The 10,528-nt window shown below is 36.4% G+C and overlaps 1 protein-coding gene across 1 annotated transcript in view; it reads left to right on the forward strand.

Moving 5' to 3' along the window:
• The window catches only part of AHR (aryl hydrocarbon receptor), a 62,745-nt gene extending 53,605 nt beyond the window's left edge, over positions 1-9,140 (forward strand). Inside the window, exons 9-11 of the mRNA XM_082296403.1 lie at positions 928-1,069; positions 1,832-3,110; positions 6,208-9,140. Coding sequence (XP_082152529.1) covers positions 928-1,069; positions 1,832-3,110; positions 6,208-6,363 — 1,577 coding nt within the window. The 3' untranslated portion in view covers positions 6,364-9,140. The remainder of the gene's footprint in view (positions 1-927; positions 1,070-1,831; positions 3,111-6,207) is intronic.
• The last annotated feature ends 1,388 nt before the right edge of the window (positions 9,141-10,528 follow it).

The raw sequence follows: 10,528 nt of genomic DNA on the forward strand, positions 1-10,528 counted from the left end.
GTGGGGCTCCTGCATGGGCTGTGGGTGGATCTCTGCATCCCCGTGATCCTCCATGGGCTGCAGGGGCACAGCTGCTTCACCATGGGCCGCACCGTGGGCTGCAGGGCAATCTCAGCTCTGGCACCTGGAGCACCTCCTGCCCCTCCTTCTGCACTGACCTTGGTGTCTGCAGAGCTGTCCCTCCCACATACTCTCAACTCACTCTTCTCTGGCCACAATTATATCTGCACAATAACTTTTTTTTTTCTTAAATGTTATCACAGAGTCATTACTACAATTTCTAATTGGCTCCACCTTGCCCAGCAGCATGTCCACCTTGGAGCTGCCAGGGATCTGCTCTGCTGGAAATGGAGGAAGCTTCTAGCAGCTTCTCACAGAAGCTACCCCTATAGCCACCGCTGTTGCTACCAAAACCTGGCCACACAAACCCAATACAGAAATGTACCGTGAAAATGTACTATGTTTATCAAGCATCGTTAGTGGTAGTGGGAATGTAACGTAAAATTTTTAAGTACCTCTGCACTAACCACTCAGTATGTGAAAGAATTGGATTCAGAACTAAGTGTTTTCTAATTGTTTAAGTAATTGTCACTTTTTTGAAGGTAAGAGAGACTTATGCTTTTGTCATTTGCATGTTCGAGTATTTATTAATTTCTGTTATTGAAGAAATAGTGGACAAAGCCCCATATAGAATGCTGCCAATCTGTAGCAGAAATCTTGCAGTTTTGACTTTTATTTTACCAGTAAATTAGACATCTTGAAGTGATCAGTCATCCCGTTTCACTGGGAATGTGTTAGTGCCACACGGAATTGGGCGATTGAGGACATGAGATTTGTAGAATTGCTCTGCAGATGGATTTCCTTTCATGACATACAGGTTTTTGTGATTTTGTTTGCTGGACAGTAAACGGTATGCTTACTCTTTAGTGATGAAGACAGGTGAGAGTGGAATGACTGTATTTAGGCTTTTAACCAAAGAAAATCGATGGGCCTGGGTACAGGCAAATGCACGTCTTGTCTACAAAAATGGAAGACCAGATTACATCATTGCCACGCAAAGACCTCTTACGTAAGTCATCATTGCATAAAGTAGTAGGCTTCAAAAACTGAAAACTGGAGGTTGTTTATTTCACAAAGGAATTTTTGTTTTTAAATTAATACCCTTTATATTCCAAATTCCCAAAGTTCTTTCAGTTTGCTAACAAACATTTCAGAACTTGTGGCATAGTCCTTTTGCATAGAACTTTAGACAGATTGATTTCTTATAAAGAGCAAGATCAGCAGCAGAAGCATGAAGTTATTCCATCCACCATATTCAATCCCAGTGAACAAAAACTGAGAAATCCAACTGCAGTTGTGTAGAAGGAACAACAAATAACAAAGAAATTCAGTCCTGAATTTCAGTGCAGAACTATGTTCTGCATAATATGGAATTCAGCCTTGTTAAATAGATTAAATAATTTTTGCACAGGAGTCTGTAAAATGGAGGAAAAGAGATACTTCAAGTATTGATTTACTTGCTACACCAAGAAAAGCTTAATGCATGGCACAAAGCCTACTTATTTTCATTTCAGGCCCTAATGCACAGAAAATAGTGTATGCTATCTAAATTTAATTATAAATGTAATATGTAAATGTGGTATTACAGTCATAAGCTCCTTATTTCATAATCTGCCTCTTGGTTTAACTCAGCCAAGTTGAGTTGAGGTAGGAATTCAAAAAATGCCTACAAATAGAATAGTTCATTTTTTATGTTAATTCCAGGGGACAAAAACATTAGAGTAACTATTTAGTACTACAGTACCATGCTATATATCTGATTTATTTTCAGAGATGAAGAAGGGGCAGAACATCTACGGAAGCGTAACATGAAGTTGCCCTTCATGTTTGCCACTGGTGAGGCTGTGTTATATGAGGTCTCTTTCCCTATGTCAAGCCTTATGGACCCCTCTCAACCGAAGAGTAAAAGCACAGTGGGAAAAGGAGCCAAAGCAATGCTGCAGAATGATTCTGTGGATCCAAACTCCCTCCTAGGTGTCATGTTAAGGCAAGATGAGTCTGTTTATCTCTGCCCTCCAGCATCACATAAACTTTCTTTTGAGCGGAACTTCTTTGCAGACAGTAGGGATGAACTGGGTGGTGTTGTTAGCAGTGGCTGGACAGACAATCTCCTACCTGCTGGAAACCACAACATTCTCAAACGGGAGATGATGGAGTGTTCCCAGGACAGTACTGTTCCACTTCCTGAAGACAGTGCAGCACTCTTTCAGGATAACAAAACCAGTGATTTGTACAGCATCATGAAAAGTCTGGGTATTGACTTTGAAGATCTAAAGTGTATTCAGCAGGATGAGGAGTTTTTTAAAACTGAATTATCTGATGTAGATGATATTGGGGACATCAACATAACTGACGAAATCCTGACTTATGTTCAGGATTCTTTAAATAAATCTGACTTCTTATATGCAGACTGTAACCAGCAGCAGCCCTTGGTCCAGAATGAAGGTTGCATGGTACAGCAAGACTTAGATCCACATCAACTTCATCAGCACCAGAAACAGCTTGTGGAACAGCAACAACAACAGCAGCAGCAACAGCAGCTCTGTCAAAAGATGAAACATATGCAAGTCAATGGGATGTTCACAAATTGGAGCTCTGGCATCAGCATGCCTCTTAGCTGCCCACAGCAGCAGCCCCAGCAATACGTGTTCCCTGGCATGCATGCCACTACATCTGAGTTCTCTTACAAATCAGAAGTAAACACTTCCCCTTATGAGTGTAGGCAAGACTTTGTTCCCTACAAGCAACCCACAGCGATGATGCCACAGCTTTCTAATTTTGCTCAAATGGATTTTCCTGCAGCAGGTTTTGATGGAACGACCTATTCTGCTTCTTCCAACTTTGAGGATTTTCTCAGTTGTTTGCCGCAAGTCCCTGAAAACCTTGAGTGTGGGATAAATTCTGAGTCAGTTATGCTCACTCCTGAAACATGCTATGCAGGTGCTGTTTCTATGTACCCATGCACGCAGGAGGCACAGCCTAGCTGCGTGGATCAAATGCAGTATGATCCTGTGATGACAAATCAACAACAACAAACCTTGGGGAACAAGGTATGGTAAACAGTATTGCTGCATTGCTTGCATTTTGAATTGAGTTTATATTATAGTTTTGGCTGGCTGCTGGGGGACAGAGTTTGTTGTGACTGTATTGCTGAGTTTGAAATGGATGGGTTTGTAGTGTGTGGATGTCTTTGCTTTATTTGTTCATTAGAGTGAAGAGAGTTGCATTTGGTCAAGTTTATATATACATGTCCCTGCAGTCTGATAGCTCTCTTTGGCAGTATTAATCAACAGTGAATGAACTAGTCTGTGGACCTACCAGTAATTTTCCTGATAGGAGCAAAAGAAGAATTTTTAAAGTCTTGGAATTTGCTAATAGACCTTTTTGAAAGGAGTCGAGTTTCCTTGGCACACTAATATTCATTAAATATGTTGCAAGGATCAAAAAAAAAGTGTTTGTATTGTCTAGCTACTCAGATCCTTCAATGATTTTAGGATTAGTGAAAGTATTAGGTTATAATATCATAAAAATGGCCTTAAATATGAACTATTTCATTTCTATACACAATTTTACTCAAAAAAATTTTTTATATATTGCTATAAGTGAAAGTCAGCTTCTTCCTCATGCTGCTGTCTAAATTATCTGCTGAAGAAAACAGAGTTTGAAAAAGTTATATTCACAGTGAGATAAGCTGGTTCTTTTTCACCAAGGAGAAGGCACAATAAAAGTCATGGAAGAGAGGATCCTGGCTGTAGCACAGGCACAGTTGTAAACATGGTTCTTCATTGGTAAAATTAACTTAGAAATAAAATTCAATTACTAATTCCTGCTTCTGAATAACCTTTGTTGAAGTGCTTTCTCTTGTACCGTTTATTTCTGTTAATGCTGCTAAAGTACAGAGCCATAATTCTTTTTTTTTGTTTGTTTTACCTCAATGAGTTAATGTTCTGAAGTACTGATCCTGCAAATGCTTATGCACATGCATAAGCATTTGCAGAATTAAAGTATTAATTGGTATTTAACCTATGCAAGACAAAGGTGAGGAATGCAATTTAGAACATATCCATTTTTTTACATGCTTAATACAAGTACAAAACATTCCCTTTTTAAAACTGCTTCACTGCTGAAAAGAATGCAACTGCAGAATTGCAGAAATTTACCTAAAATATAGGACAGCTCAGCAATATGAATGGCTTCTCCCTGAGTTTCCAGGGTTGAAATTGCATGAAGTGACTTTGAGAAACTGTAGTGCTTCTTAATAGTGTTGCAGGGAAGTTCCAGGGCCATCCACGTTTGTTTTTATAATAACAAAGAATTACTCTTTTCACAAAAGCTGTACTAGTGTGAGGCATCAGTTTTGAACAGCCATTGCATTTTCAATTCCATTTCTTTATTTTTAATGGTTGGTTTCAATTGCATTTATGTTGCAGATTATTTTGTTGTTACACTGCCTTAATCATCTTTGTTATGACCCCTGTTTTTTTATTTTCTTCCTTGCATTTTCTTCACATCTGTCTATAAAACATTTAATGACTGAGACAGTAGCTCTGAAAAAATTATGTCTATTGCTTCATATTTAATAGAATGCTGTGCTGCAATAATAATAGGACATTCAGTTTGTTGTTGTAAAAAAATGAACAAAAGCCACTTTGTGAAAAATTGTCCTTACTTAAGTTGTTCAGAGGCAAATTCAGCCCCTCTTGTTAGGGTATTCCCATGCTGTGTGGGGCTGGGTAGCACTGCATAAGCAGAAGCCTCTTGTGAATAAGCAGATAGGATACTGCTGTCTGAGCCCACATTCACACAGCCAAACCAAAGTAGGGCAGTCTTGGTGGCTGGGTTTAGCACGCTGACCTCCCTGTCAGTGGTTAGAGTCCAGAGAGAGGACAGATGTTGCTATCCAAGCCATGATTGGTATCTTTTCAGACTTCTAACTCCCATCGATTTCTACATGAAAAGACTATGGGATTAGAAATCCAGAAGGGTTTATTGTGCCTCGACCTTCTGCCTATCTTTTAATTGTGGTGGGAACATAGCCAATGTAGTCTAAAATCACTTTCAGAGATGGAGAAGGACAGAAATGCCTATGATAGTTTGACTGCTTGTTTAGGATCAGTATTCCTTTATTAAGTAGGAGAAACCTTCCTAAGTACTTGTTTCTGTGCTGAGAGCATTCTTAAAAAATTTAATGAGCATGGTCATCTTATTAATGAAGAATATTAAAATAACCTGTTTCTGTCAGAAATAATCCTAGTGCATGCTCTTAAAAGTGTGTCAGCTTTGATTAAAACATAATTGTTTTTAAAAGGTTAGAAGAATTGGGTTCAGTTAGTCAAATTTCAATGTTTGCCTAGAAGGAAAAAAAAGAACTAATACCCAGCATAATTTGATAGATGGATGAATGAATGTATGAGACATGTTCTTAAAGACAAATCTTGAATGAATGAGTACTTATGATATAAGCTGCTCCTAAAGAGATGATGGAAATGTTTAAAATACTTTGTTGTATTTTCTTTGCATGACCGAATGGAGTATTTTGTAGATAAAGTCCATGGCATGACAGGAAGCATTACATTAGGTGATTAAAATAATCCTAGGAACAATTTTTTTAAGACTGATGAAAGCCATTCATTGCTCTTACTTGGCATTGTCAGTATGAAGATTGTCAAAAAGCCCACCCTGCAACATTTCAGCCTGTGGATTGCACACAGTATGCTTCAGGTTATGGATAGGCCTGCATGTGCATTCCTGGAAGAGCTGTAATGTCTGGATCCCACTGCAGGCATGGAAAGATGTAAATAGGTTGCTTTTAAAATGTAACAGCTGGATGTGACAATTAGGAGTTCTCAGTCAGACTGTACTTTCTAAAAATAGAAACTATATTGCACTTTAGATAAGAGAATTGTTTCTTTACTTAGCCAGAAATATGGCTCCCATTGACTTCAACATGGGTAAGATTCACTGATGATTAAGTCCCTACTTTAATGCAAATTAACTTCTCATTATTCATCATTAAAAAAGCAATTAAACCTAATCAATGTATTTTAAGATTATCTCATCCAGTGTGTCTTTAGGAGGATTATTAAATACTTATAAATAAATTGGTTTCCTATGCTAACCATTTATATTCTCTTTTTTTCCTGCCAGTTCCAAAATGGTTTCAATGGAGGAAATGTAAGCGAATCATATCCCTCTCAGTTAGATGTGATCAGTAATGCACAGACTGCCACACATCTTCAGCCTCTTCATCATCCAAAAGAACCCAGATCCTTCTCAGATTTGGCATCTAGTGGATTTATCTGATTCAGATCTAGAGCTCCATCTGTGATTTTGTCTGGGCGTCAGGTTGCTCTGATAAGTCTCTCTTTGAGCATCAGACTTTAACAGCTAAATTGCATTTTGAGAATATGAGGTTGATTGCACTATATACGGGTGGATATGTAATTTAAGACCTGGCTTTTGAGAATGACAGGTGAAATTGAATCTTCCAATTAAAAGTATGCATGTGCTGTTTTGCATCAGGTTGACTGTGTCCGTGAAGTATGGATTACATACATACTACAGACTATGTCATGCTATACAACATAAGATAAGGCAAATGGTTTTGTTCTTTAGAAAATAATTGGGCACTTTACAAATAGCATTGATGGCACAAGGAAGGTGATTTCACACGTGAATTATTTCCAGATTTTATTTTTCAAAAACTATTAAAAAGCTCTAAATTAATGAGAATCAAAAGCACTTAATTTTAATGCATACTAAGCTCTTTAATCACTTATTTTATATTTAAATCCTTTTGGTTTAAGTCTCCATTTCTAGCACTTTAATAGAAGGCTTAATACAAGGATATGATATGCAACTTCAGGTTTTCTATGAAACAGACCCCTTGCATTCCTCCTTTTCATGTCAACCTTAAGTGCCTCACAATTTAGCTACCTTGTTTCTGATGGGAGCTTATTTTAGCAAAACTCACTATAAATGTCATCTCTAGATTGTGAACTTTTAGCTAACATCTACAGTGCTACTGGCCGTGTCTTTTTTCCTTTCCTTATTTGTTTAGAGAGTGACTTGATTCATCTGTGGATTTGTTACACTATTATCAGGAGTTGCTAATGTTCTGAATTTAGTTCAGCTAAAGAATTTGAGTTTATTCTATACTGCTTTTCTGCTTTCTTCAGGCAATACAGGGTATATTAAAAAGCAGATTTTGCTGAGGGGGGAGGAGCAGATCCTCAGGATTAGTTTTAGATTATTAATGCTGAAAAACATGTGCCTTATCTTGTGTTAAAATGCTCATAATGTTCTTTAGAAATAATACAAGGCTGTTCTATGCAAATATTTTCATTAAAATGGATATTGAAAAGGATTGCATTTTCAATAAAAGGGGTAAAGAAGTCTCAATAGTGATTGGTATTGACATTATTTTGACTGCAATTTTCAATGTTAATAGTGGGATAAGGGTCAGTTTCGTTTCAGTTTTATCCCTGGCAAATTGCACTGCAAAGAACAGAGAGGTTATTCTTCTTGTGTATGTTGATCCATTTGTAAAGCTTTGTGCAAAATATGAAATTGGGGAAAGAAAAAAGTAATTGGAGAAATTCTCCTTGTAATAGGTTTTATTTTCAGGAAAAAAGCCAAACTAAACATATCCACTAAACATTCTGGGGTTTTGTTTTGCTTTTTCTGAGGACTGTTCAAATTTCAGACACCAATGTTTGGTGCAAAATAATAATCTCCTTGAAAAATACAGAAATGTGTATATGTTCAAAATATTTCATACTCCTGTGTGTTGTATAGTTCATATATATAATAAAATGTCTTTGTAAAATATTTTAAACAGTTAATTTTAAAGTGTTACATCGTTATATGTTAAGAACAATTTTATTACATTTGTTAAATATAATGTAAAATGGCAATTTAGCTAGTTTGTTTGAAACAGGCAAAAGTAAATTGGCTCCCTCCAGGTAGTTGTTAATATTGTTTAATAAAGGACAATCACTTGAAATTGGAATCCTTTCATAGCTGAAACATGCTTTCTCTGAAGAAGAACTTATTTTCTTCCATTCTGTGTGATGTGATACATTAGGCCAAACTTCTAACTGTTAGTTACAACTTTTCAGATTAATAAATTCAGCAGTTCTTTTAAGTGAAATTAGCATATATGAAAGGGACATTAAGGAAGCAGTAACTATTCAGGAAAAGCCCATAAAGATGTTGTGGGTTTTATTATAAGGCTCTTTTTTTTTTTATGATGTTTCAGATTTTGTTTTCAGCACAAGATAATTGTAACAAATTCACATAATATCATTTGACTTAATCCTTCATTCTGTCTATTTTTTTTTATTGAAGGTCTTGTTTTAAGCCAATATCTGAAGCGTCTTCCATATCTAGCTAGTGTATCATGTCTGCATTTGAACTTGAAAATTAGAAAAATGCTGTAAAACCGGAAGGTTGAAAGGGATAATGTATGTGTTCCATCTTACAAACCATTATATATCCTGTTTATGAATTTAGTTAAACCAAATACCTGTTGTCCTATCACTAAGTGCCAAGGATGCAGTACTACAACTGTGCTGCCCTACTTAATGTAAACAAGTTAGTTGTTTATATGCATATCAGCACATTTTGTGCATTATCTTACGTGTACAACGTTGACTGTATTAGCGCACTCTTGATCTGCACCAAACTGTACCTACAGTGCACAGGTGTTTTTGAATTGGATCTCTATTAGCCCTTCAGGTCTGTTATAAGTAAGATTATAACCCAGTGTTAGTCAGTATTACTCTCTGCTTTTGTACAAGTTTTCTTACCTTGTTTTACTTCCCAGTTCTTCTCTCTCCTTTGCTATGCCTGCACATACCATGCAATACACCTCTTGCGTTAAGGTATGGTTCTGTAGCGCTCTTGCTCATCTCCACTAAAGTTTGTAAGACATAATACATTGTAATAAAGTATTCACTTGAATGTAGCTGAAATGTATGTTCTTTTACTACAAAAATGTTTGATTTCAGCAGTATACAAAAAATACATTATCATATGGTTACTAATATCTTTTGAGAGCTCGTCATCTAAAATAGTTTACAAAACTTGTTATTTACGTCACTGTGGACTTTGCACTTCTCTGAATATTAGATGCAAATACAATGTATATAATTTAGAGTGGTGAACAAATGTGTATTTGTCCATGGAATTAGTATTTTATACTTGCATGAAAATGAGTTTATAAATAAAGTTTGTAAATAGCAAGCCACAATTAGTAGTTGGAAGGCTCCTATATTCATTGCTTACTCACAGTAAATTCACAGTTGAACAGTACTGAGGCAGGAACAGATTTCTGCATTGATGCTGCTGAAAAGAAGTATGTTCTCTTTTGTGATCTGTAGCTGGCCATTGGTACTTAAATTACATTGGTATTTACTGTTTATTGCTAGTTTATTAGTAGTGACATTAGGTTAAGAAAACAATTTGTGTATTTCTAATAATATTTGCTAATATTACTGTTTCCTGTGTGGTATGTTGGCTTTGCATTATAATCTTTTAAATCGTTTGTAATGCTAAATCAAATGTTTCACTGTAATTCCCTATGCAGTTTACCAAATTTACAGTAGTTCTTCAGTTTAGTGACATGATGGACAAGAATTTAATTGGCTTGAACTACACCACTGTCTTGTAAAATTTATTAAGACAAATGTCTTATTCAGAATCAATACTAGGCTGTGAACTCTTTATGTCAGTCCTATTGTTTACTCTTCTTTCACTGCACAAAAAGACATGCTAAGGTACAAGAATAATTCAACAAGACTGCAAATCTATAAGGTAACATCTGGAAATAATCAAGCAGTAATATAAGCAACACTGGTCATCCTTTTCTTTGTAGTCTGTTGCATTTGTTAAATGTGCACCTTCAAGCCACATATCAGCCTGTTCCCAGAAGTATACGACCTTACTGTCCAGTTTTGTTTGAAGGAAGGAGATACTTTCTTCTGGGGAAAGCCATTTTCTTTATGATTTATGAAGCTTTTTTCTTCTTTGCTCTAATTCAGCATGAAAAGTTAACAACCATGGTGATACCAAACCAGCAGTAGGGCACTGCATCAAAAGCTCAGGCAATTTTTTGATAGTACACAAGGCTCTGTCAGAGGGAAGCTTTTCCAAATAGCTATGTTGGAGATCTTCCAAGTGAGGAACCATGTCTTCCACTCACACACTTAAATTGAGAGCTGTTTTATTCTCGGATGATTTTGTTCATCTGAGAACTGGCTTTTTGATTAGAGTTACTTCTACTGTTTAGAGTAGGAGCCTGATTCTACTTCTAATATTTTTATTCTGTCATTGATTAATTTGGCAAATTATCTTCCTGCCTTCTTCCCTCTCTGCCTAGGCATCCTTCCCTACTAGCTGACAGTTGTAGTTCTAAATAAGTAATACAAGAGCAAAACAGCTTTAGACATCTAAAATACAAGTTGAC

This window comes from Coloeus monedula (genome assembly GCF_965178545.1).
Source record: "Coloeus monedula genome assembly, chromosome: 1".
Classification (NCBI taxonomy): domain Eukaryota; kingdom Metazoa; phylum Chordata; class Aves; order Passeriformes; family Corvidae; genus Coloeus; species Coloeus monedula.